Below are 27,039 nucleotides of genomic sequence, written 5' to 3' on the forward strand. Positions count from 1 at the left end.
AGTACAACATTATATATAGACCTGGCAACGGAAAAAGAGGCAGAGACTTTTAATGAGCGTTGCAGCATTACATTTTTTTTTTGGGGGGGGGGGGGGGTGGGCAACTGAAAATTCAAACAAGGCTACAAATAATGAACCCAGATTAGCTTTGTTAACAGCATTAATCCAAATGTGAGAGTTCACCTGGTGTGAACAGATCACAAGTTAACCCTGCATGTTGCAAATGCTTCAGATGAAACACTGGAAGGCTAGTTTTCTATTTCAAGATAACGCTGAGCCTGAAAACTCAACTCCAACACACTTGTTTTAGAATGTGATCAACAGAGCAGCACGGAGTCGTTCAGCGAGACTAAAGCTAATTTATGTGGATATTTTCCTCCCAGAGAAAGACATAATGGATACAGTGAGAGAGGATTTTGCACGTTCAGATGTCGATGCTGAAATGACAGTGTTGACACCAGATGACTTTGCAGGAATAAACCCCGAAGCCAGTGATGATGTGGAGAACCTTCGGAACAGGTACGGCGGTTCACAGTCCAACATTTTTCATAATGAAGGTGGCGTTTTTTCAACAGTCCTCAAGTCACTCAGATGTTTGTTTTATTGTGACGAATGTCATCTTTTTACATGTAGAATTTGTATTTCTTTGAGTAAACTCCAATATTGCCTTTTGTGTGCACGTTTATATTTTCGGCACAGCTATGAAGGACTTAGAAATCAAAAGTGTAAAATAACCTGTTTGGTAATAATAAGTATAGATACTGTATTACAAACAAACAAATAATGCAGCAGCGCTGATCACTGAAATGATCATATTCCACATTGTTCTCTTTGTAAGTGGCGTTAAATAGATTAAACAAGTTCAAATATATGACTTTGCACAAAAACAATGTTTTTTTGCACAAAGTTTAGTGCAACAAAATAAGACAATTAAAATGGTTTTAAATCCAGAAAATATTGAGTACAGTATCCCAGATATGTTTGTTGGGACAAAATGTTTTTATATTTATTATTTGATAGCTTCATATAATTTGTTGCTATTTAACTCCTTATATTTTCAAAACACTACCTCACAGATTTAAAAAAAAAAAAATGTTTTCCTGATTCAGCTTGGGATATGACTACACACACACACACACACACACACACACACACACACACACACACACACACACACACACACACAGGTTCACTCGTGTAGCCGTCACTGCTGCTATTGAAAAGTCAAAATGATGCAAAGGTACAACAAAAAGGAGCTGATAAAGAAAACGTGCCTCCAGAAAGCAATGTCTATCACAGGTCAAACTAGTTGCCACATAGTGAGAGCTGATACAGTCCAGATAACCCCCTAGAGACTCGGTGCAGCAAAGAATTGTTAATTGTCTGAAGTTTCTGGACTCTTTGGTGATCATACAGTCTTCAGGGTCAAAGAGGCTGAGATCAGCGGAGATCAGAGTGTCTGGCTTGACGAGTTGGTGTGGAAAAGATCAGTAAGATATGGAGGAGCGAGCTTATGGATGGCCTTGAGTTTGACAAGTACAATTTTGAAGAGGACGTGTTGAAAATGAAGCCAGTGGCGTTTTTCGGAGGACAGGTGCGATGTGACAGATGGATGTTGTTCTGGTGAGGGTCCAGGCCAGAAAAGGGAATTAGAATAGTCCATAGAATAGAAATACTTTATTGATCCCAAAGGGAAATGCTTTAAACCATTCTTTTGACCAGTTTGGCAGTGCTGCTTGTTTAGAGGGAGGGATGAAGGCAGTTGGTGTCATGAATGTGGAAACATGTAGACCACGTGAAGTTATTGATTTGGGTTTGGGACGAGAGGGAGCAGTTGAGGATGACAGCCAGATTCTTAACCTGAGTGGCATTGTAAGCAGAGAAATTTTCAATGGTGATGGGAAAACTATTAAAATATTGTGAGGGTGGAACTTGATATTATTACTGCTGCGTTAAAGAGATAAAGGTGTTTGAATTGATTGGCTCAAGCAGTCAAGAGGATGTTGTAGATTTCCTGGTGGATCTGCAACAAAGGGTGTCTGGAAACGAGTTGGTGAGAGGAGGGGAGTTGTAGAAGGTGTGTGGGGCCTGTTGCTGATGGATCATGTCTTTTTTATGTCACCAGCGAGTTACCAGTTGTCAGTAGAGTAGAAATATAGAAGTATTGAGTCTAAACGACGAGTGAGTGTATCTGTATGTTTTCATTTAAATAAAGAATATGTGTACTTATGATGCCTCTGTCTACCTCATTATCACATTGTTTACGCTCTTCTTTCAGTTTACGTGAGGTCGTCCACGATGAGAGCGTCCGTCCCAAGATGCAATGCCTGATGATGGACTCTTCCTTCTCCATGGTAACAATGCAAGGCGAGGACAGTGGAATCGCTTGGGAGACGACTCCCAGTCGCTGCAATACGCCGTGGGCATCTGAGGCTGGAAACCAATCCATGGATTCTAACTATCCAACTGCAGCATGCTCTGCAACACCCGGGTCACATCCTGCTGGGAAGATTATCTTTGTCATGGACGAAGACTTGATCTCGAGAAGGAAGAAACCTAAAGAGAGGTTGAACGTGCAGAAAAATAGGCAAGGTCAACGGGAAGCCCTTGGAGAAAGCTCTGACAACATCTCAGGACGGCCGGAGTTGGTGGAGGTGTCTCAACCAAATGTGAGACCCGAAGACAGAGACCAAGAGGAGCCCATTGATCCCCTGGAGGATAAAGAGCAACAGCTATTTAGTTTAGTGTGTGAAGGCTCTGAAATCCTCAACATTGTTGTTCCTCCTAAACTGGACTCTGTGGATGAAGAGGAGAGCAAAGTAATGGTAGACAATCTGTCATATCTGGAGGAGAGTCCCATCGTCAAAGTCAGTCTGGAGAGCCATGATAACGAGATGACGCTCCCAGCAGGAGATGACCAGGAGAAGCCCTCTCCTCCTGCTGCTGCAAATGCAGATCCACCTGGGGCTCCAGTTTCCAGGCCTCCAGTCCTAGGACGTGCTGGAAATGTGGACTACTTTGAGGCGTTTACCATGATTGATGCTCCGGCTCCAGGAAGTCCCGCTGTAGTCTCAGAGGGAAAGTTGGACCCAGAAGTGGATGCTGCCAATGAGAACCAGGAAATTGAGAATCCTCAGCCACCTAAAGACACTTCTGCAAGTGTGGATATTGACAAGTCAGACACAACAAGTGTGGTGGAAATCACCAGTGAGCTTCTAGATGAACTTTTCTATGGTGGCACAGACAACTATCTTTCAAAAAGTTTTGATACAGCAGAAGGAGGTGGAGCAGCTAAGAGTGTTCCATTGAGGCTTCCCTCAAAAGCAAGTGGTTCGAATTTATTTGGAAGCCAAGAAGAGATCCTGACTCCCATTTTCCTGCCCGAGGGACCTCCAAAAATCATTGACCCCATTCTGCTGGAGGAGCCCAAAGCCATGGCCTTTCTTTACACAGACCTTTACGAGGAAGCGCTCTGCAGCCATATAAAAGAAGAAGATGCAGAAAGCCTGACCTCTGAGAAGTCCTTTCACAGCAGGCATTCAGACCGAGAGGCTCGGGGGTACTTGGAGAAATACGTCCTCATAGATGAGACTCCAGTAGTGGAGGTGGATCCAGCAGACAAAGACAAGCAGCCGGCTGAAGGACCTCGGATTCTGACCCAAGAACTCTATGATTTTGGCGATTTTCTGGCCCAGCCTGAAAGATCTGAGATGCCAAACTCAGAGGAGGAAATCACGGACTTCTTCAGGTCCAGTGGTAATTCATCTCCATGTGATATAGAGCCTTTTCCTCGATTGCTTGAAGAAGATGACGCTCCAAAACCAACTAAAAGTAAAGCAAAGACACCGAAAGTTGTACCGATAAAAGTCCCACAACCCCCAGTAGACCCACTTAGTATCTCGGGTTTCGAGTTCCCCCGAGAGGAACTGGACTGGGAAGTTACAGATGATCACCCGATGGCCATGGACGATAAAGACGTCAGAGCACCTGCAAACGAGGAGCGACACAAACAGGACTCAGATGTAAGCAAACCCGTCGCTCCCCCCCGTAAAAAAGCCGCATCCGCTCTGAAGGCATGTCTGGATCTAACGCCTCTGACTCCAGTTGACGTCGAAATTCCGGAACAAGAGGAGGCTGGAATAAAAGAGCAAAGGGAAGAGGAAAAAGAAACAGCGTCACCAGTGGAGACCGCAGACGAGGGCGATGGTGATGGAGAGGAAACGATGCCAGTTTCCCCAGACGTCGCTGAAGCTGCGAATCTATTGGCAGCATCTTTGGAAATGGACGTTGCACAAGAAAGCGATGATATACCTGTCAGAGACATGGAAACAGAAGGAGTCTCGAATGAGACTGAGACAGCTGCTCAACAAACTGAAGCAAAGGAGACTGACGTTAAATCAGAGGAATCGGATAAAACAGAGAAACAGGAAAAAAGTTCAGCTGAAGCTTCTAAAAACAAAGGACAGTGTGTCATACTTTAGTGTTAACTTCAAGTATATAGTGATCTATGTTCTCTATCGGGTCTGAAAAATTAAATACAACTAGTCTGATATAACTCCCACGCTTTTGTAATTCTGGTTGTACGCTGTTTAGATTTTCTATTCTCTGTACAATTTTTAGAATTAAGCCTTTTTTTTTTTATAATTGTTATTATCACAACGGTAAATGATTTTATGTGTTTTTCAGGTAAAGCCAATCTCTCCGAGAGTAGTGCATGAATCATAGTGTGGCAGCAGAAGTTTGAGTCGCGAGTGCAAATAAAACGGGTGAGCGTGCATGTGCGTGCATGTGCGTGTATATGCGTGTGTGTGTGTGTGTGACGTGAAGGATGCATCTTCAGCTATAAATAAGCCTCCTGGCTGTTAACCTGACACCTCATCTTAACTCAAGGTCTGTAAATAGTGTAGAAAACCATGTGCTAACCTGCAGTCACATGTTAGTTGGTAATTTTGCCAGATTACTTGAGTCTCTGGTTAATGTTGAGTTTTTTTTCTTGGGAAAAAATAAATAAAAATGTATTCATGCATCTACACTCCTTATCCACATAGAGAGTATTACTTTTAGAGAATGTGGGATGTTTAAATGCTCTTAGCTTATTTATAATGAAATGGTTTTACTGAATTTCACAGGCTACCAAATCTACCAGGATATTTCTGAAATATACGCCATGAGCCACTTCTGTAATTGTCACGCTGCTCACGTTAAAAGTTTGAGAAATGTTCGATTTCATGTTAATCAAAACTAAATGTATCAATAGAGGTTTGCTGGTTTTATTATTAATTTCACACCATTACAACTTGGAAACTAGAATTGCTTTGTTATCACTTAGTTGGTCTAACATTAAGTTTAAGGGTTTGGTCGGCTTTGCCACAATTCATTACTGAAATATTTGCAAATTACTATTTTTTTAATTAATTTCTTCGCCCGTGTAACTCAGTATTTCATGTTGGGAGAAAGTGGTTTGAGATTTTAAGTTTGAGATGAAGAGTGTGCACATTGTGAATTAGGTCAATTATAATTCTGCTACAGTTATTGACATCTGGTGTCCCATGTGTCCCCATTCAAAATGAAATTAAAATTATAATGTGGCTTTCTGAACTGTATTTGGATGATATATTTCAGTACATTTGGACAATCTGTGCAAAGATCCGACACAGAGGAATCAAGATTACTGACATGCAGCACAGTGATGTTTACAGCAAGCTCACAACAAATACGGGAACACTCGTAACCAATAAAAACACATGGAATAGTTACCTGTAGTGTTTATGGTCTCTTACTTGCCGTTGAAAGCGAAGCCGGGCTCCTGTGGTGATTGCACAACACTGTTCTGTTTTTAAAGGGCAATTAGGACACAATATACATGGAGACCTTTCTTCAAGTGTGTTTATTGAACTGGATACAGCGCTTTTTTGAGTGTGTTTTTTTTCCACTGATAAAAAATAAACCGATAAGGATCTGCGAGGAATATTATGAACACACAACTTGCATCATTGTGGAACTATCATTTCTCATTGTTAAAGATCTGAAAGATTACAACATTTCATAGTTTTAAGTTAAGAATTAAGGAACTTTGTAGGGCAAGTAAACAATATGTGACAGTAAGGCCCTTGCAGCTCCATATGAGTTCTGTGTTCTTTTCTTTCACAAAATACATTATGGACTTATGATCCATAAGCATTGAAGCCTTCTGACATGTGACGGTTAAGAATAAACCAGTCATAAATGCAACACTTTTGTGTGGGTTGGGGATTGCAGTATTTATTCTACACAGGGTTTCATTAATGCTGCATAATTTTTGCGCATGCAGTCGCCTCTAGTCCTGAATCCAAATGTGCCATCTGGAGCTCAGCAGTGATCCTGTGCGTGTTGACCTTGAAGAGGAGAAACTGGAAACAACACATGCACCCATCAGTTTGCACACAAACAAGGTTTAAAATGGAAATGGGAAAAACAAAGGTAAATTTGTTTCAAAAAGATTTTTGGAGTTGATTTGTCAATGTCACGGTTGTGTTAAGAGAGTTTCGAAGATCCTATTGCAGATAGTTAAAATGGACTTTGGCGACACCCAGTGCAGCAAATATTCAGCTCCATGATGTTGTTCCTCCACGTCACCAGGAGGCAGCAGTGAGCTCAAGTTTGACAGACAAGTACATCACCAAAACAAGTCTCCTGATCATAGAACTGTAACACATAGAGCAGATACACAACAGTGAGGACTGGCACATGGTGACGCTCAAGCTCAACAGTTTATTATGAATTCGTTTTAGTTATATCCACAGTTTACTCCTTAAGAATATATATTTTTTCTGTTAGTTATAATTTGGCCAATAACATACAATAACATACCACACTTATGAAATAAAATCTTTTATTGTCTCTATATTTCTTTGGCATTAGTTTCTAATTTTGTAGTTTGTGTCTGTGTCATATTATTTGCACGCAAATATTTTCAACTGTCTAGATTATCCAGAGTCACAAATACTTGATTGTACATTGCAGAGGAAATATAACAAAAACAACTGAAGCTGTACAATAGATATAAATAATAGTTATTCCAATACATTGAAATACTGACATCCATCATGCCTTATTGATATGTTTGATGGAAATTTGAAAAAAAACAAAAAACAAAACCCTGCAGTGCTATATGGATTGCTTGTCATTGTGCAGGTAGTAAACTAATCAACCAGGCCTTACCCATCCAGATTCAGGCTACCCCAGTTATTATAGAGCAGGGGTGTCAAACACAAGTCCCGTGGTCCAAAACAGTCACGCAAGTGGCTCTATTCAGGTCTGCCAAACCACCAAGCAAATTATAAAAATTTCAAAGAAAAAAAGCCTGTTTTTTTTTAACACATATTTTTTTAAAGTAGCAGAGATAACAAAACATTGGGACCCACGTTGAGACATCAGCCGTGCTCACAGGGTGAGTTTGTAAAAAAAACATGCAGAATGCAGCAGCTATGGGAAACATTTCTGGGACATTACTCTGTATTTTGCACCAGAATGTTTCATTAAAACTGAGAGATACTTGTAATTTTAAGTTGTAACTTTTTTCATAGACATTTTCTTCATGAATACTCTGTGCCACAACAAACAAAAACCTTAAAGTTTAAATGTAAAGGTGAGTGAGATTTTGAGGGGATTAAATTTAGCGGTGAAATTGGGCTGTGTGTAAAACATCAGTCTCTGGAAGTCTCCAACAACACCCGGAGAAGCAAAAACTTGATCTAACAGTGACAAAGTGAGTAAACTGGCAAGACTTTGTGCAAAGACGTATCATTACTTCCAAGTACCTTGTGTTGGATTATTTATGCAACTTTCAGGCCAGCCAATAACTATTAACCTTAATGAGGAGTTGCCAACACTGCTCCCTTCTGCCTTCAGTTTGGTCACTAAAACCCTAAAAACATCGATGACTGAATGTCACACTACTAAATTATAACGAAACAAGTTGAAGCCGAACAATGTGGCTCATTGTCGACACCTAACGTACAAAAGAGGTATTACAGGAATATTACATTGCACCTCTAAAGGCAAGTTTAGTTCGGTTTCGTATTTTCTGGAGCACGTATGTATTTTACTAAAACATGTTGTAAGTGTACGTGCGTTTCTGTGTCGAATGTTATCATATTTTGAGGGAACAAGCGTCACCAGTTCTAGTTGGTGTATCTCTGCAGCGGTAGTCATTTCTTTCTGCCGGCTGCTGAGTTAGCTTCGTGCTAACTGCACGATGGACAATGTCCCCGGATTTTGCTCTTCTTTGACCCCCGGAGAAGACGAGTCGGAGGCCGGCGACGGCTCCTCGACAGAGGACGGACTGGTGGACGCTTTCGGGGACCTGGCCGCCCTCCCGGTGGAGGAGGGAGATAGGAGACCGACGTGTTTACGGTGCCGGTGAGATGAATTAAATCGAAGCTAATGCTAACTAGCGCCGAGAGGACTCGCTGTGCTGCTGCTGCTGTGTTGAAGTAGAACCTGACAAGTTTTCATCTTTTTCCCCCTCACAGCCGCCCTCAGAAGGTTTGTCTCTGTCCCTTTCTCCCACCACAACCCCTGGAGGTGTCCACCTGTCTGTATGTAGTGCAGCATCCTGCAGAGGTGAGCCATATATATAACATGTACTACTTCACTGTCTCACCCAACAGGGATCATTCACCACACACCCGCAGTAAAGTAGGATCACATGGATTAAAGATGCCAAGTTTGAGTTTCTCCCAGTTAAAAGTTACTTCATCTGTCAAAAACTGGGATGATATTCATCAGTTTCTGCTCAGTTGTGGGAATATCAGGAATGCTTTGAGTTTCACCCATAAGAGATTAGTTGTAAAAATCTGTGATACCTGTAGTCGTTATAAATTATATATTGCAGTCAGTCTGACCAATTTTGAATAGAATATTTGTGTTAAACTGAACTAGTCATACTTTATTAATCCCCACATTTATTACTCTTCCTATTTCTGGGATACGGTGAGCAGCCCACATTATGGCGCTCTGGTCAGCAGTCACAGTGGTGACCTGTCCGCTGTGGGATTCGATTTTGCGAGCTTCCTGATCTGAAGTCCGCTTCTCTTGCCTCAAGGCCACCACTGTCCCAGAAATGCCCGACGGACCCTCACAGGACAGAAGCAACAGCAGTGAGGCACTGCACCATCAATATTGAAAGAACAGCGACCACCAACCGTTATAAAGTCGGACCGTTAACTTTATCAGCCAGAGATGCAAGGCAGCCATTTATGTGTTGCCTATACCAAGCTGTATTACAAATATCACACAACAGCAGTGGTGCACTTGAAAGTCAATATTTTTGAAGGATTCGATTTGCAGTAGAAGAGATATGCAGCTCCTCTATCATCTTACTTTCTTGGTTTCTATTTTTGATGTGCTGAAAGTCCAGAGTGACCACAGAAGATTATTGATCGCATGTTTGAATTGGCACTGGTTTTAGTCTGGTGCAGCCCTCAGTGGGATTCAAACACCAACCTCTTTTTCAGAAACGTTGCCACCTGCTTATCATGTGCACTACCTAGAATAACTGAATATTTCAAAACCTGGTCAGTTTGGTTGTTTTTGTGGTGGATTTACGTTTATATTTTTTCTTCTCATATCTTTGTAGTGAGTATGAGTCTATGTGGGTTTTTATGTCATGAGATATTGATAGTATGTAATAATGTATAATATGTTCTCGCTTTGGTTTCTAATAAAAAAAGCAATGAAAAGGAGGGAAAATCTGTCCATGACCATGTCTTATAGTCCAATCCTGCAGTACCACATTGTACCACAAGGTGCAATGAGATCCTCAGTGCAGTGAAAGAAGCTTGTAAATAAGACATAAACATACAACATGCTACTAGAACGAAAGCATGAAGTGTGAGTATGATGAATGTATGTACGCAGTACTTGAATATCAATACATATCCCAGAACATATTCTGTTTACAGTTTGGTTATTGACCTCACAGGCATTCAACACAGAATATATGAAAAATATGGTTTTAACCAGGAACCTGTACTGTGAAGCAGGAGTAACCTACCTGGAGTTTCTTTTCATTTTCTGACTTCACCATCTAGATAAGCAGCATTACCAATAATCAATAACACATTTCTCAATGTTTATTTCATGGTTAAACAATCAAATATTGTTCCCATCATTGAAATGTGGATGACATGTGTATGAGAGGGTGATGGTTCCCTTCTGTTCGCTTTCAGGAGAGTCGAGTGCTGCGCACAGTCCCTCTGCTCGCCGCTTGTTTACCACAAGGGAAATGCAACGTCATCGTTGGGAGACGGTTCAATGAGGAAAAGTAAGTAAGCTGTCTTCAAATATGTATCTTTAAACCTGCTATCTGTTGAGTGACCATATTGTGTAACATAAGATTTTATTTGTGTTTCGTCTCAAGCAAATCATTATGAATTGACGACGGTCACAAAATACAATATTTAGGAGTCTGGCTGAACATGAGTTGAATATTTTCCACCCTACTTTAATAATCCCTGGGGGGAATTCTTTTTACATATCTCTACACAAAATGAAGGTTCGTTAAGAGTTAAATACGTAACATTAAGTTAAATGTCCATATATATACAGAAAGAGATAAGCTCAGCGGTGACTGGTGTAGCATCTCTCTTTTTAATGGTCAGACTACTTTTTGGTTGATGCATTTATCTTTAAAACATAAAAAAAAGTATGTGACTGAATATATGCTCTTTACAAATAGAATGAATTCAAGTAACGGTATGTCTTTTGTCAACATGCCTGCTTGTTAGTCATAAGTGGTGCATTTTCTGTTGGTATCACACAATAAATAGAAGTTATAAAAGGTGTGTTTCTTGGACAGAAGTCAATTAGGCTTTTTTTTCCATTTCTAGATTTTTTTTAAAGGTAGAAATGCAGATTTTTGATTATTTAAATAATATTTAACAAAACCTTTTTTTCTCCATTAATCTGACCAACTTGAAATCTTAACACACATTTGAATCACACATTGGGGTTGATTCATCAAGAGATCTTTCTTCCATGTCTACGCTGATGTTCCGCTCAGGCACCCGGAGCTGGCTGCGGTGTGTCGGGACAGCAGGACCTTGATCTTGTACCCGGGGCCCAAATCCCAGAACCTGGAGGAGCTGGTGCAATGCGAGGACGTGAGCGCCGTGAAACATAACGTGATCATCATCGACGGGACGTGGAGCCAGGCCAAAAACATGTTCCTCAAAAATAGCCTCTTCCACCTGCCTAAACAGGTGAGGAGGAGGAGGAGGAAGAGGAAGAGGTGGTCAGGTGTTATTGCATGAAGAATGAATCGAATGAATCACCCTCCGCGTCTCACACAGTGTTGTTGACATAGAGGAAAGATTCCTGCATACCTGAGATGACGTCAGTTCCACCCACTGGTTGTTAAACTGTCAGACAAAAAAAAATCCTCAAGTCGACCTTTAACTCCAACCCAATCTGCAGTCTTACATCAGATGGAAGCAAAGAATGAGTGCTGCGTGGAATTTTTATTTGGTAAAAAACTGCAGCCTTGATATCATTTATTAGCAGGTTTTTCTTCTTGCTTTCATGCATATGATTGAATTTTCAAAGCCTCTGTTTACCCAGTTTCCGTCTTGGCTCATCTGACGACATCGAGTCACTGGTGGTTTAACAGCTAATGTAGTTTAATGATATTTAAAAGCTTTATAGGAGCTACATTGGCAGAGTTGCATCCAAGTTTGTGGAGGAAAAGGATGGCCAGATTTAGTGGCTGATCTGTTCAAAAATGAGAAATTTGAGGCTGAACTATCATTATCAGTTAGTAGTAGCTATGGGAAATGTTTCATGGTGTTCGACCTGCAGTTCATTTGTGTGCAAATCGTTTTGAAGTGCCTGAAAGATTTTAAGTGTGATGGTTGTACATGACTACAGACTGTTTGATCCCTTCTGCTCTGGCTCTTCAGGTGCAGCTCAACAGGACCCTGTCCAGTCAGTATGTGATCCGTACGCAGCCCTCCAACATCTGCCTGTCCACGCTGGAGTGTGCTGCTGTCGCTCTGTCCATCCTGGAGCAGGACGAACACATCCAGGAGGTGAGGGCATCACGGGAGGTGTTTTTTTTCTTTCTTTCCATTCAATAAATGCCACGACTGGTTCATTCAAAGTGTTGAACTACGTTTGCCCCGCAGGTCCTGCTGAGGCCGCTGAACGCTCTGTGCTCCTTCCAGCTGCAGCATGGCGCTCAGATCCATCACAGCAAAGAGCACCTGCTGAAGAACGGCATGTACGACAAACCCATGCCCAAGAACAAACGCAAGATCAAGAGGATGGAGAAGCTCATCACCGACCACAACATCTGCCCCAGATGAGACGGACTTCAGAACGGAGGCCGGCTCTCTCGTCTCGTCACGTCGCTGCTGTGTAGGACTGTTATCACAGAGCAGCATGAAGCACTTCTACAGGACCTTGTTTTATTTTGTCTGAGCATAATTGTAATTTATATATTTTTCGTTCATTCAAAGTGAATTCATGACGAGTTAACGTTTTACTTGAAGCGCTGCGTCGAGAGGAAATCAGGTTTTTCAGTTTAATTTTTGAAAGGCGGGGAAAAAAAATGTTTACATTTTTTCCAACTTTTGACTTTTATACAAAACTACATCGGTTATTGTGTGGTCACATCAGGAAGGGCTGAAATTTCTAATAATAATCATCTTTCACGTAAACGATGGGGAAATAAAGGGGGAAAATACCAAAGAGACAAGACACAGCACTGAAGAGAGTTGTGAATTGTACTAAACTGTATGTGAGGTTTCCACTGCTTCATTCTACAGCGATAATTTCATACTTTTGTAGAAAATGCCTGTTGAATTTGCATTTGTGGCCTGAAGAAGGTTTTATTAAATACAACACAAAACACTGCGAAACATTCCAGAATACTTTTGTATGACATGAAAATAACAACTCAGTAGAGTACACATGGATAAGAGGTCTTATTATCACATTAGGGCTTCAATAACGTGTCAAGTATGATGAAAACAAACACATTGCAGGCTGCTGTTGTGCACTAATTTCCTGTAAATATGAACTAAATTACTGTGCAAAAACTCAATGAAGGTGTTTGGGGATGTTTTATTCTGATCACTTTTAAAAAGATGGACACTGGCAAAACTTTTATTTGTTCCTTTCATAAAAGTGGACAAAGAGTTTGTACGCTAAAGCTTTCTACATTTTCAATTCACCATGATTGGGAAGGAGCAGCATCGAAAAATAAATAAATGATGATGTGATATCACATACGATTGGTTTTCAGTGGCCCGAAACGGGCTGTTACAGGCTTTAACCGCAGGACACATCGTCAGATGTGCACCTCGGCACCATCGGGTGTTTCGGCCATTTATCACAATACACCCTCTGCTGAGGCAGGCCCACCTCAGGTTGATCAGACCTGGGTGTCTGTCCTGTGGTTAACTGTTTCCTTTAGCAGCCCTGCTGGTGTTACCCCTTTTCATCCACAGCCAGTGACTGGACCTCTCAGGAGCATCGGCCAGCTCTTTGAGTGCTCGTCTGTGTGCTTGTCCCCTGATTCCCATCGCCCTCAGCGTCTTTGATGTCGAACAGGCAACAAGGCCCCTGCACCCCTCCTCCGCTGGGCGCCCCTTTATCTTCTGGCCTCTGTCCTCTACCTCGGCTGCTAGGTTGGAGGACCGCAGCATCTTCCGCCCGAAAGCCAACAAGGATGTGTTTGAGTGTAGCTGGGGCTGAGCACAGGGTACATGCTGGGTCCTTACCAAGCCATAGCTGTAGGTTTGTGGGGTAGGACATCATAAGTGGCTCGGACGATGAATATGAAGCAATGATAAATATAGAACACTTACATGTAAAGCTGCGATTTAAGTACAAATTCTTTGTACTTTAGTGGGATAGCCTACACACACACACACACACACACACACACACACACAAAGATGTGGATATTATATACATCTGTACTAGAGCTGGTGGCAACAAGTTGTAAATAAATTATTATGAGTGGTTCAGACTGATTCACAAACATACTTTTTGTACTTCTTATTGAAGTTCTATTCATTTTTACTCAATTTGAACATTTAAACCTTTTGAAGAGAAAAGTCCTGCTGTATATCTTTATTTGATATCCATATATTTCAATACATCATTTTATATTGTTTCTTGTTAACCGACAAGTCAGTAGGGAAAGATGAATTTGAACACCCACACACCCACACGCACGCGCGCACACGTTTTTCTCTGTGAATTTGGTCGTTTTGTGCTTTCTCTTGATTTTTCTCCATGGCTGGTTGTTTATGTGCCTTTCCCTTGGTGTTTCTCCGTGAATGTGGTGGTTTTTGTGCATTTCCCTTGGTTTTTCAGCATAAATGTGGTTGGTTTTGTGCCTTTCTCTTGATTTTTCTCCATAAATGTGGTTGCTTTTGTGCTGTCTCTTGGTATTTCTCCATGAGTGTGCTTGCTTATATGCATTTTTATTGATTTTTTCTCCATGAATCCATTTGGTTTTTTTTAGTCTTTCTCTTGGTTTTTCTCCATGAATCCGGATGTTTTTGTGCCGTCTCTTGGTCTGATTCTGCACTCTGTCGCCTCTGGCTGAACCGCCGCGCATGCGCGGTGCGGCTCGGCCCGGCCGCTCCGCCATCTTTGTCGGCTGTCCATTGTTCACTGTGAAGCTAACATCGGAGCTCATCCAGCTCGGACTTCGGAACAAAAAGATAACTCGACGGCGTCACCGGCAGCTGCCCGCGACAGTCGTGGATTTGCTCTCAGGGTTGCGACTTGTTTTCGGCCAGCGAAGCGAAGCAAAATGGACGATGACCAGCCCAAAACCCTGTGAGTGTTTGTGTGTTCGTCACGTAACGTTGAGCGGCGGCGGCAGCGGCTCGTCACACGGAGCCCACTCAAGACTGGGCCCCAAACCCCCCCATAAAATATCACATTTCAACGTGTTTATGTGCTGCTATTTATCGAACACAACTTCCACGACGTCTGAATGTGAACCGAACGCACGGCGGCGGCTTACCGCCGCTACATGCTAGACGTTAGGTAACGCTAGCTCGCGAGCTAATTCGAGAAAAATCTTGAATTTAACGCGACAGAACGCGGCCAAAAAGTTAAAGTGTACGCTGAAACACACAGCAGTTTGCTATGTTTTGGACATGTCGAAATACATTTTTATCCATCAGGGGTTTATCAGATTTGACCAGGTTGCGTTGCAACGCAGTGTAGTCCCGCGATGAGCCGAATAACATTAAACTGCCTTGTTTTACAATGGAGTTTGGCATGCCATCATCCTCATCCTCCTCATCCTCCGAGTGAGGGCGATGCAATTTGTCACAGCACAGGCCCAGCAAGCTGTCTAAATGGTCATATTTATTACCACTAAACCTCATACATGTTAGTCAGAGCTACTCAATAAAATCTGAAATATTGTATTAATTATGAGTCTATTTAAAGCCAAGATTGAGTCAAAGCAAGGTCAGCAACAATATTCCGTGTCCTCAGCTGCGCTTTTGTTTTGGCTGATGGGTACAGCTTGTAATAATTACACATAATTCTGACTCAAAACATGCAGAAGATTAGTTTTTTTTTTAAAATATATAATCATTTGTATTTTAATGAACCCCGATGATAGAGTTAAAGTGGCAAAAATGAATGTGCATGCAAGGGAATCTATGCATTGCTGTGTGCTCCTCCGCTGTTTGTTTTTGACATTGCATGAGAAAACGTGTCTATTTTTACAAGGCTACTAGTCTTACTCTTCCAAGTAAGCAGCGGTGCTGAACTGTCCCAAATGCCTTGTTTGGATATGTTTTGGCTGAAACTGTTTACTTACATTATTGATTAATCTGCAATGGTTTATGCCAAAGATCACCCAATTATTTGTTCAGAAGTATCCAGTGTTATGCACAAAGCACACCAAAGAATATTGAAACAGCACAGCTTATACTTTTGCCTTTGTTTCTTCTGAGTGAGCCGCATGTTAATTTGAGTCTTAACATTTTATTTGCTTACATTTTATTGGTTTACTTGTATAAAACATGCAAAAATATGAACCACTTTTGCTAGAGTTTTCGCTTCAAATTAATTAAATTAAACTGTAATTTGCTGTGGTACAGGCAAACACGTGTTTGTAGATGTTTCAAATATTTAGAAACTGTTGTTATCAATTACTTTGCAGATGCAAATATTGTTATTTAAGAGGAGGCCGTGTAAGAAAGTAATTTCTGTCTGTGAGTTCCAATATTTGTGTGAATTCATCATTTTAAGTAATAATTTCCTAAAATCTGAAGTATATTTCTTTTATAATACAATTTCTTCTTTTAAAGTCTCATCTTTGTAGTGAAACCAAGTTATGCAGATGTTTTCTTCCCGGTTCAGAATCACAGCTTCACAACGATTTTCCACAAAGCTGCACTACTTTGCACCTTTTCAAACAATTTGTGAGGGAGGAACCCATCACCTTCTGATCCTTGTGTGTGTTTGTGGGTGTAGAGTAACACAGAGCTCCTGGTGCAGCAGAAAGAACTGTCAGACTGTGAATGGTAGATTCAGAACTTGGTTTTCAGTTCGAGTTTGATTTTGGAGTAAAAATGTGTAACAATGGTCTTGTCTTTGTCCGTCTAGGTATGTGGGGAATCTGTCCCGGGACGTGACAGAAGCCCTCATCCTGGAGTTGTTTGGCCAGATCGGACCCTGCAAAAGCTGTAAAATGATTGTAGATGTGAGTTGATTGGACGTTCTTTTCTCCCACTGTTGTCTTCCTTCTTTTGGCTCGGCCTTGCCTATCGTTTTCCTTGTAAAACCCACAACAACACTCCTCCTCCTGGGAATTGATGGAGAAAGCCTTTGCTTCCTGCCCGCGTGGTCTGTCCTAGTGACTTTCTCTCCTCCCCCGATGTTTATCCTGTTGATTCACTGCACTGCCTTGCAGCAGTGTGACAGCCTCCCGTGCTGACGCCTGTGTCGTCCCGCTCATTAATGCTTGTATACCTGTGTTTTCTGTCCACTCCAGACAGCAGGTCACGATCCGTACTGCTTTGTGGAGTTCTATGAGCATAGACATGCCACTGCGACAATCGCAGCCATGAACGGTCGGAAAATACTGGGTAAGGTAAGCTATCATATCTCCTGGGTGAGTCAACTAGGGCAAGGCTGTGTGTGGGCAGGGCTTGAAATGAAGCGGCTGGAGGAAGTTGTGTCTTGTTGAGGCCTTATCTTACTGCCCTGCTCCTGCTCCACTTCACTTAATTTGTTTTATTCCCTCGTGCACATCATTCTTCTTCTGTGCTCAGCCTGACATGACCGTGGTGGCGACAGCAGACACTCATCTGTAATCTTATTGCTGCAACGCTTCAGGAAACTTGAAAACAAAAGCTTTTGGTGATGGATTAGCCATTTTCAATACACTCCAGAAGATCTGTGCCAAGTTACTGTCACGTAAACAAAATTAATAGTTTGTGGAAGATTGATAAATTATATAAACTTAAAAAGAAGTTGCTTGAATCTGAAAATATTCTACTTTGCAATGAAAGATTAAGGATCCTTGCATGTTTGCCACTATAATCCGTGAACTATATTAAAACGTTCAGGTTTCTACATTAAAAAAAAAAGCACCATATTGAGGAACACTTAAGAATTTTGTTTGCAAAAAATTTGTAGCAAATTCAAGTGTTAAACAAAAAAACTATCTGATGTTTTGCATAAAGGTCTATCTCTACAAAAAAAATTCAATAGTGGAAAAGCAATGATCAAGTATGATCCAAGGTACTCTCTTCTGTTAGGTAGATTTTCTATAATTATCTGGACACATTAACTCAGATGTCACACAACACCTGTCCGTCATACAGCAGCATTACTGACTAAATCCAACTAAAACATCTTCTCTAAAAGTGTTCACTCAAACACAGATGGACAAAAAAAGCTGTTTTGTTTAGAATTTTTATTTGAAAACCAAAAACATTCACGAGTACTTAAATATCCCAGTTTGTAAAAGAAGAGGTTAAATAACCAGACTTGTTTCATTCGATAAACAGATGAAGAGAAGTTCTGTTTCTGTAGGACCAGGTTTCTATACGCCTACTTGCGGTCTCAGGATATGTTCACACTTTGCAGTCTTTTTATTTCAGACCAAAACAGGAGCGAAAAAAGACATTTAATCTCATTTGAAGAATGACTTTCTCAAAAGCTATTGTTATATTATTTTTCGTCGGCCCACGGCTCATAAAACGGCTCCAGGAAAGCGTTGGTTCATTTCACAAAAGTGTTCAAATGGAAACACTCACACTTCTTTGAATAAACCAGAATAGATAAACCACAGCAGCACACATCCATCATAACACTGTCCATACTACTCACTTTAACTCAAATTGTTTGGAATCTGTTCAGAATCCCCTCAATAAATCCAGGAAATGATCAATATAAGCATAAATTAGATGTATTAGAGTGAAGACAAATATCTATGAGGGTAAGAAAATACGAATACAACAGTTGACTGGGGCATTAAAGCACCTACTAGCTTGTAATTCAAGTTTTTTTATACAATGATTTCTGAATTTAGTATAATCAGCTAAATCACATACTCGACGATATTACTAATAGTATTTTTAGACCGTCTTCTGTGCATCGTTGCTCAGCTGAGCGTCTTAGTGACTAGTGAATCCCAGCTGACTGTGCAATAGAGAAAACCTGGAAACTCCACACATGCAGTTTAAACTTCATAAAATCTGATAATTGTAACTGGAGGCTTAAGTTACCGCTAGTAGAATAAAAAACAAAAATAAAAAATTAAATTATATCTTGAGGTGATGCAGGATTAACTCGCAAGAGATGTATTTATTGAACCCTGAGGAACGTCCACAATTGTATGTTCTGGACTCGCTGCAATCATGGGATTTATGCAGAGGCGATTAAAACCTACTTTGCTATCGAGACATTTTATAAAAAATCGATGTGCTTGATCGCCATCGCTTCTTCGTTTAGTTTATTTCAAGTCAAACTGCATTAGGTCCCCCTGTTGGCAGGTTTGGTTCGATCGAGGGGAGAAATTCACCTGTTTATGCTCACATCTGTGCTGCAAAGTGTGAACACATCACTCATTAAATAGCAGTTTCTTTACATTTGAGTGTATGTGGAAGATGACGGTATAGACAAAAGGATAACTTGTGTACACGTGCCGTTTGTTTTTTTTTTTTGCGTTTTTTTTACGCTCACGTCATGCTCCATGCTGTCTGTTGTTAATGACGGTTTTCCTCCCAACGACTCTCCATCTGTATGAATTAATTTCCCGTGGCCCTGCTGTGTAATCATGTTAACGTTCTTTGATCTACTCTGATTGCTCTGCTCTCCCTCCCCTATATCTTTACTGCTGTGTGTTCTTTTGCAAAGTTATTTCCACTTAGATTCCACTTAAGAGCAACTTGAAAGACAGATACATTCAGTTGAAAATATTTTATCCTCAACAGGTATTGAAGGACCATTTGAGGAGTATAACAAGTTCGTAAAAATCACTTGTTTGTAAGTCCCTTGTTATTTGGACCTTACTTCCTTCAGTTTTGCTCCAAATTATTACTAGACTGAGAGTGACATTTTCCTGATTATGAAGGTGAAGTCTTGATATCCCTTTTAAATTTCTCCATTGTGTTTTACTGTGTGTTAATTAATACAGAGGTATGTAAAGTTGATCATAACAATGGATAAATCAGATTGTGTTGGTGGTGTAAAGGACAGGTGTGCAGAGACCATCTTATTAAGAAAAGAAAAAAAAAGAAGTTCTCAATCACAAAATAAGTAAAACTGGTGTGTGACAAATCCTCTAATCAAAGAAAAGAAAGCTTCCTTCCCTCTGCAATCGTGTCCGATGTCTCACCTCTCTCCTCTTCCTCGCTTTATCTGTCTCTCTTGCAGGAGGTCAAGGTCAACTGGGCCACGACACCAACCAGCCAAAAGAAAGACACAAGCAGTGAGTGAACAGCGTCGCAGTGTCATTTTCTATCGTGCCATCAGTTTAGATTTCGACTTCTGTGCAATAAAATGGGAATAATGTTATTTTCATCAGGTCACTTCCATGTGTTTGTTGGAGATCTAAGTCCTGAAATCACCACAGATGACATAAAAGCAGCGTTTGCTCCTTTCGGGAAAATATCGTAAGTGTCTTCTCTTTTTACTTCAGGGGCCAGACTCAGCCCAATTTGATCTCCAGTGGACCAGAAAAGTAACCATAATAACCTATAAAATACCAGAATTCTAATGGTTTACTTATGTTTTAAGTAAGAGGAACATTATGGAAACCAGTAATGCATCTTTCACTTCTCGAGTGTCAGGTCTCTGTGTTGTCTCGTTTCCATCACTTTTTACTAAAACAGTATGATCCCCACGGAATAATTTATGAACAGCAATTATTTTTGTAATTTAAAAAGTTGACGTTTATAATTTTTACACAATGTGAGATCACCCTGCGCTCTGGAATGGGCCGGGTTGGGGCCACAGGCCATATGTTCAACACCCCGAACCAACAATGCTTCAGTCCTTTTAAGGTTTCCAACATCGTCAATACAGTCAATGCAGCAGTGATCCGGTTATTTAGTAATGCTTTGAAAACATTAGTGCTGCAATCAATCATCAGAATTACTATGCAAACATTTAACTTTGTGTGTACATTTATAGTCCTGTATCAAGAATACCCCTCATGACGTGTATAAAAATAATCTCACTAATGAGCCAGATGTGATGCTGGTTTGGGCTTTATTTGATCAGAATCAACAAGGTTCATGTGAAACTGAAGTGACGGTGTGTCTCTTGTTGCAGTGATTGTCGAGTGGTAAAAGACATGGCCACAGGAAAATCTAAAGGCTACGGCTTTGTCTCCTTCTTCAACAAATGGGTAAGTGTAGACGCAGCTGCTGAAACAATCGCCAGGCTTGTATCACACGTTTGGTGTTTTATTTTACGTGTTGGGCTTGTTGTGTGATCGGATCAGGATGCAGAGAACGCCATCCAGCAGATGGGGGGTCAGTGGTTAGGAGGGAGGCAGATCAGGACCAACTGGGCCACGAGGAAACCTGCTCCCAAATCTACGAATGAAAGTGAGTTCAGAGTGATGGATGGCAGAGTGCTGTGGATGCTTGTTTTGAGACTTTGAAAATGGTGAATCCCATCAGCAGAATTTGTTTCCACTGAGGGCTTTATATTTGTTTGCTGGATGACAGTGTTCAGACTGAGGTAACGACACACCGATGGTTTCATTCAAATATAAAATTGCAGGCCAGAATCCTAATCAGCTCCTACCTTGAATAGATTTCATTCAGCCTCAGATCAACTTCTTCTCATTAAACAAACGTACCTCACCACCAAACAAATGCGACAAAACCATGTGAGATTAAAAATGTACACGTTTCGGTATATTGAAAGTTGATTACTGTTCAATATGAAAAGAAAATGAGTCTCGTGTCTGTCGAGAAGAGAGGGCCATTTGTTTTGAGTCATTGAAAGAGTTTGATGAGATGTTTAAGAATGGGAGAAAAGATCTGCACTTACTTCTGGCAGTTTTGTGTTATACAATATTAGAAATAAAACAAAATAAAAAATATTTCCTTTTTTTTTTCTCAGACACTGAAGTTGCCTCCAGCTCATTTCAGTTTTGCTTTAAGTCAACCAATGGTGAAATACTAAATGGAGTTTTTCATGAGGTAGACACTATCAAGGCTTTCCTGTGTTTAATTCAAATTTAGGCTATTTTGCCCTTTGGACTGTATAAGAATCACCTAGCTTGTGGTTGATAATGTATTATTATTATCCTTCTAAAATACTTTATTATAAACGAATGACTAGATATTTCAAGTTCAAGAATATCGTTACTTCAATAAAAAAATGTTTTCTTCTTGAATAGAGAAAATCTAACAAAAGAAAAACAAAGTTCATTTAAGATTTTAATAGCTTTTGTAGGGATATGTAGACAAGGAAGTGTTATTAGTAGTAAAAATCTTGCAAAAAAACAAAAACAAACAATGGCTGTATTTGAGTAAAAAATGTATATTTTGAAGCTACAGTCAAAATGAAGTTCTCTGTTTTTCTTCTGATTTCATTCGGGTAACAGGAGCCAGTGCTGCGCCTCACGTTCTCTTCAGACCTGACAAATGAAAAGGAAATCACAGCTAAATAGTTAAAATGTTTGGTTAGAACACAGACAGCTCTTCAAGACTTTGCACAATTATTTTCTCCCAGAATCGCATCAGAATGACATCAATTAGTTTCTGGCTTCAGGCTATAAATACGAGTTGTGTAGCATTGATTTTGCCGTCCCGGGTTGATGGACAGGCTGGTGAGAAGTAAATAAAAGATGATTCTTGTTTCCTAAAAGCAATCTTTGTTTATGAGCTAGTTAAGTTCAAACGGGTGGGGGATAGTAAGAGAAATAATTTGATGACTACACTCATAAACTCTTTTGTGTTCTTCCCTCGTAGCGAACAACAGCAAGCAGTTATCTTTTGACGAGGTCGTGGGCCAGTCCAGCCCGAGTAACTGCACCGTATACTGCGGAGGAGTCACAACAGGTCTCACAGGTGAGTCGCATTGAAGCGCACAGAAGATGTTTTTTTTTATTTATTTATTTTTTCACACATTTAAACTGTCGGGCTTTTCTTTTCATTCCCAGAGCAAATCATGAGACAGACCTTCTCCCCTTTCGGCCAAATCATGGAAATCCGAGTTTTCCCAGAGAAAGGCTACTCTTTTGTGAGGTAAATCTGGACTTTCTCTATCTATCTATCTAAACTATCCAAATGATGTCAAGGAATCTGTCGTGTGGACTGTTTTTGTTTTGTTTTTCTTGGCGCAGGTTTAATTCCCATGAGGCGGCGGCTCATGCTATAGTTTCAGTGAATGGCACATCCATAGAAGGCTATGTTGTTAAGTGTTACTGGGGCAAGGAAACAACGGACATGGTCCAGGGGCCCATCCAGCCAGTACAAATGGCACAGGTATGGTGCACAGCAGCTGCAGCACTTTGCTGGGAGATCTTTGCTGCAACGTGATCTCGCGCCCCCTAAAATATTCCTCTGTACGTCAGCAGAACACGGTGAGCTTCGCAGCGCAGCCCTACAGTCAGTGGGGTCAGTGGTACAGCAACACGCAGCAGATTGGTCAGTATGTGCCTAATGGGTGGCAGATGCCAAGCTACGGCATGTACGGGCAGACTTGGGATCAGCAGGGATACAAGTGAGTAACTATTTAAAGTCAAAGTAACTCGCAAATGTGATTATCTTGCACACGTCTCGGTTTCTTTTGCTGTCCTTGATGCTTGTTCTGGCAGCTGATTTGTATTTCATATTTGCAGGTATTTTAATATCAGCTCTGTAAAGAGCCGCGTCATTTGAATATGGAAAGTGAAGCTGTTAGACTTGTTGGAGTCGTAGATTTGATTATGAAGTTTCTCTGCAATCTATATGCTTTATGTTGTTCTTTTACTTCTATGTTTAAAACAAATATGATGTGCAGTGGTGGAGAATTTGATGACATGACACTTATCCTCAACGCTTGTTGCAGTCACCATTTTCAACAAGACCATGCATTTTAATACTAACAGGAAGTTTGAGAGTCATGTCCCGACATACAAACTTCCTCAGAAAAAATAGGATGATGGACTAAAATATATAAACCAGAGTTTCAATGTATTTTGAGATTTGTCTAGTCTTGAAAACTGGGCTCAGTGTATCTGCTGGCTTGTCTTGTTCTTCTACCACAACACTTTAGAAGGTCTCCATCCTGCCCCTGACCTTTAACTCCTGCCGTTTCTCTGTGCCGCTGCAGTCATTTACATGCTGGAGCCGGATGGACAGGCGTGGGCGCCATGAGTAACGGCGGCATGGTGGAGCCCGGGCAGGGCGTCAACGGGACGGTACTTACCAACCAGGCCGGCATGGGCACCGCTGGCTACCACACCCACTGAGCACAGTAGCCGTCTCTCTCTTAAGCCTCCGAGGCCACGTGGATGATACTCAGCTGGGGAAGGAGCGCATTAGATGTGCTCTGTCTGTCACCTCACAAAAGAAATTACCGTTAGTGTAGCTGGTACGCCATTTTTCTCAATCCTGCCAGCACCCCCAAAAAAAGGAAAAAAAATAAAGGAAACCCTACACCCACTGCCCAAATCTGCAAGTGTGAAGATGATTCTCTACACTTTAACACCGTTAAAGCTACTGCTAATACACCTTGCACACCTGGGGCCCATTTTATTGTTTGGTGTCATACTGGCCAAATGTAAATTAAACATCAAGTGTCAAGAAATTTCCAGCACAGCCACAGTTTAGTTGAAAAGGAAAATGTCCCATGAGTTAAATCCATGTAAAAGCAGCAGCTTGTGTTTATTTTTAAATTTTTTTCTGCCCGACAAAGCCAACGTGCAAGGGCAGATTTTATACCAATATTTAACAATCGTGCGAGGGAGAAGAGGCTTTCCACACAAAGCACCCGATAGTCCACAGTATTCCAATGCAGCCACGAAACGTGTAAAGATTTAAGTGCGTTCTTTTCATTTCTTTTTTTTAAGTTTTCCTCTCAGTTGAGGCCTCACTATTGGTCTGTCCACCGGCTACTGAAGCTAAACACGAGTCCCAGCGAGCTCTCAGGGTGTTGTCGAGTCATTCTGTGAAATGTAGGGAATCACTGAGTAGAAGAAGAAGTCAGCAGGTTTTGAACGTGGATACAACAACTCCAGCGCTCCTTCGCTTCATCTCCCGGATCGGACCGAGCAGACGGAGAACACTCTGGTGGATTAGAATTATGTGTGTGTGCTTACGTGTGTGCATGAACTGATGCTTTTACACACAAGACTATGTCCAGGTCATCCCCCCCCCCCTCCCCCCTGAATCAGAAGGACTACGCCATCCTTTTTTTTTTTCCTTCTCCTTTTCTTTTTGCTACAAACATAATAGAAAACGTGTCATTTTCTTTCTTCGGTTTTGAGCGACGTTAACATGCGGACATTGTATAAAGAAGCTTTTGCCTTTTTGTGTTCTGTTTTGGGACTATCTTATAAAAGAAATGTTGAAGTGACACCATCAAAATCGTGAGACATTTTATGTTTGTTTATAAAACATTAAGTGGCTGTCAACTGTCAACTTTATTTTTTAAATTAGAATATCTCAAACCAATTGCAGGGATTACTGCCACTCTTATCGTATGTATAGGCAGACAAATATTGCACAAATACTTAAGGTTATCTTTTCACACAATTTGAAATACTAGGGTTTTTCTTTTTTTTTTTTTTTTATGTTTTTTGCATTCCACTTTATTTGTGATTTCATTTGGGAGTCTGTTTTATGTAAATAACCAAACAGTCTGTTCAATTGTACTGAATCTGTATAAAGACAACCTGTTAATTAAGGAAGCGTGCTTGCTCCTGATGGGGTTTTGACAGTAGCATCTCTGTCCAGTGCTGGTCCGTGTACAGTAGAAACAGTGCAACACTTCATTTTCATGCAGAGGCTCGGAGGACGCGCAGCATTGCTATGCAATGCAGAAAACCTCCAGACTTACATTTCACTCATGATTTAAGTTATTCTATTTTAGATTGACACAACAGTTGTTTTTTTTTTTTTTTAGAGTCTGACAAACAACCAGATTAAGGATCAGAATTTTGCACTGTGGTCACCCATCATTTTGATATGATTTTTGAAAGAATCCATTGTGTTGCCTTATCAGTGAGTTCATTTTAATTTAACCAAAAATCATCCGAGAGTAGGCAGTGCCTAAGAAGAATGTTTTCAGCCCATGTTTTGCCAGGGGAGTTCTGTTGATGCTTCAGTAACATGATTTGTGGTTTTGCTTTGTCCCATTAAAGTGCTGACGCTTAAAACAGCTCACATTTACACTGTTTGCATGTTCTCATTTAAACCAGCTAGTGTATTAAAAAACAAGAACAACGTCCAGCACAGGTTATGGAAATGAAATTATTTTAAACACATGTGAACCTCATTTGAGATGTACATACTCTATAATTGGTTTATTAATTGACGTGTATTTGTGATGATATCCAGATGAACTAGCTCGGTAGAATAATAGCCATTCTGGTTATATGGTCGTAACGATGCTGTTCGGAGTTGAAACTGAAATCCATCAATGATGGAAAGTTGAGTTTCGCTTGTCTTTCAGAAACACAATTAACTGGAAAAATATCCGGTGAGAATCAACAGGACTCCAGTGTGATGCAAATCAAAACAAAGGAAATCAAAAACCTACAAATAATTGGAATAGTTCTGGTGTAAAACCCAGAATTGAACGATTTGGTCTTTAATGACCAATTTTCTGGTAAAGATTACACACTTGTTTGATTCTGTCAGTTAGAGATAATGTTGTCTACTGCCACCTTGGACCAAACATGGGCATTTCATGGTCTGCAGGCCTTTTGTGGTGCCTGTGTGGTCTCTGTCTGGCCTGCAAAAGATCAATAAATAATGAATGGAAATGAGTATTACCATAGGTGGGACACGCAGTACAACTATTCTGCTTTCATTTTGAAGATGACAGCTTTATTTGTGTTGCGTACACAGTTTGTGCTTGCCGATCCATCTTTTCTGTGTCGAAGTATTACAAGTTGAATCACCATAGGAAAAACATGTAAACATACAGAGTGGGAAAATTAGCACAAAGTACCAAAGCCATATAGCACTACTTTGTGATCTCTAAAGGAGAACAGACCATATTTGTGAACATCTCATTTAATATCCAGTTTTTCCAAACTGCAATAAGTGAATGGCCATCACAGAATATTAAATATAACATGGGGATAGGTACTGCTTGTGTTTAATTTCCATACTCTCGAGCAAGGGTGTCAAACATAAGGGCCGTGTGCCAAAACTGGCCTGCAAGAGGCTCCAATCTGGCCTGCCAAACGACCTAGCAAACTGTGTAAATTTCAAAGAAAACATTGATTAAAAAATAAAAATCTTAACAGACACAACACACTAGATTAAATTTGAAGTTTACTATACTTTAGCACTGTTTTACCGGTCCAGTCCACTCAAGATGAAATTGCGCTAT

General features: G+C 40.7%; 3 protein-coding genes across 4 annotated transcripts; all 3 read left to right on the forward strand.

Moving 5' to 3' along the window:
* The first annotated feature begins 294 nt into the window (after positions 1-294).
* On the forward strand, positions 295-5,749 carry LOC308117697 (uncharacterized protein). Its single transcript, XM_080476751.1, has 2 exons — positions 295-519; positions 2,279-5,749. The coding sequence occupies exons 1-2, from the start codon at positions 395-397 to the stop codon at positions 4,479-4,481; spliced, it is 2,328 nt and encodes a 775-aa protein (XP_080332877.1). The 5' UTR covers positions 295-394; the 3' UTR covers positions 4,482-5,749.
* A 2,243-nt stretch (positions 5,750-7,992) lies between these two features.
* Positions 7,993-12,682, forward strand: dtwd2 (DTW domain containing 2). The gene is made up of 6 exons (XM_080476800.1): positions 7,993-8,400; positions 8,514-8,604; positions 10,212-10,306; positions 11,045-11,243; positions 11,940-12,068; positions 12,165-12,682. Exons 1-6 carry the CDS (start codon positions 8,237-8,239, stop codon positions 12,342-12,344), a joined length of 858 nt encoding a protein of 285 aa, XP_080332926.1. The 5' UTR covers positions 7,993-8,236; the 3' UTR covers positions 12,345-12,682.
* Positions 12,683-14,615: 1,933 nt separating this feature from the next.
* Positions 14,616-25,930, forward strand: LOC308117708 (cytotoxic granule associated RNA binding protein TIA1-like). 2 transcript variants are annotated; one of them, XM_080476764.1, is made up of 12 exons: positions 14,616-14,835; positions 16,630-16,726; positions 17,018-17,116; positions 19,909-19,963; positions 20,060-20,147; positions 20,809-20,884; positions 20,981-21,086; positions 22,464-22,562; positions 22,655-22,739; positions 22,838-22,979; positions 23,069-23,217; positions 23,809-25,930. In XM_080476764.1, the coding sequence occupies exons 1-12, from the start codon at positions 14,810-14,812 to the stop codon at positions 23,945-23,947; spliced, it is 1,161 nt and encodes a 386-aa protein (XP_080332890.1). In that variant the 5' UTR covers positions 14,616-14,809; the 3' UTR covers positions 23,948-25,930. The 2 variants fall into 2 exon arrangements, with proteins under 2 accessions (XP_080332890.1, XP_080332891.1); XM_080476765.1 differs by having other exon boundaries at positions 23,072-23,217.
* The last annotated feature ends 1,109 nt before the right edge of the window (positions 25,931-27,039 follow it).

The sequence above is a fragment of the Lipophrys pholis genome (genome assembly GCF_963383615.2).
Source record: "Lipophrys pholis genome assembly, chromosome: 12".
Taxonomy (NCBI): Eukaryota; Metazoa; Chordata; class Actinopteri; order Blenniiformes; family Blenniidae; genus Lipophrys; species Lipophrys pholis.

Excerpts from the sequence above, each read along its gene's own strand:
- LOC308117697 (XM_080476751.1), top strand. The coding sequence starts at position 395 with ATGGATACAGTGAGAGAGGATTTTGCACGTTCAGATGTCGATGCTGAA. Across the intron at positions 520-2,278 it reads GTGGAGAACCTTCGGAACAG|TTTACGTGAGGTCGTCCACG; the intron begins GTACGGCGGTTC and ends CTCTTCTTTCAG.
- dtwd2 (XM_080476800.1), top strand. The coding sequence starts at position 8,237 with ATGGACAATGTCCCCGGATTTTGCTCTTCTTTGACCCCCGGAGAAGAC. Across the intron at positions 8,401-8,513 it reads CCGACGTGTTTACGGTGCCG|CCGCCCTCAGAAGGTTTGTC; the intron begins GTGAGATGAATT and ends TCCCCCTCACAG. Across the intron at positions 8,605-10,211 it reads TAGTGCAGCATCCTGCAGAG|GAGAGTCGAGTGCTGCGCAC; the intron begins GTGAGCCATATA and ends GTTCGCTTTCAG.
- LOC308117708 (XM_080476764.1), top strand. The coding sequence starts at position 14,810 with ATGGACGATGACCAGCCCAAAACCCT. Across the intron at positions 19,964-20,059 it reads CCAAAAGAAAGACACAAGCA|GTCACTTCCATGTGTTTGTT; the intron begins GTGAGTGAACAG and ends TATTTTCATCAG. Across the intron at positions 21,087-22,463 it reads TCCCAAATCTACGAATGAAA|CGAACAACAGCAAGCAGTTA; the intron begins GTGAGTTCAGAG and ends CTTCCCTCGTAG.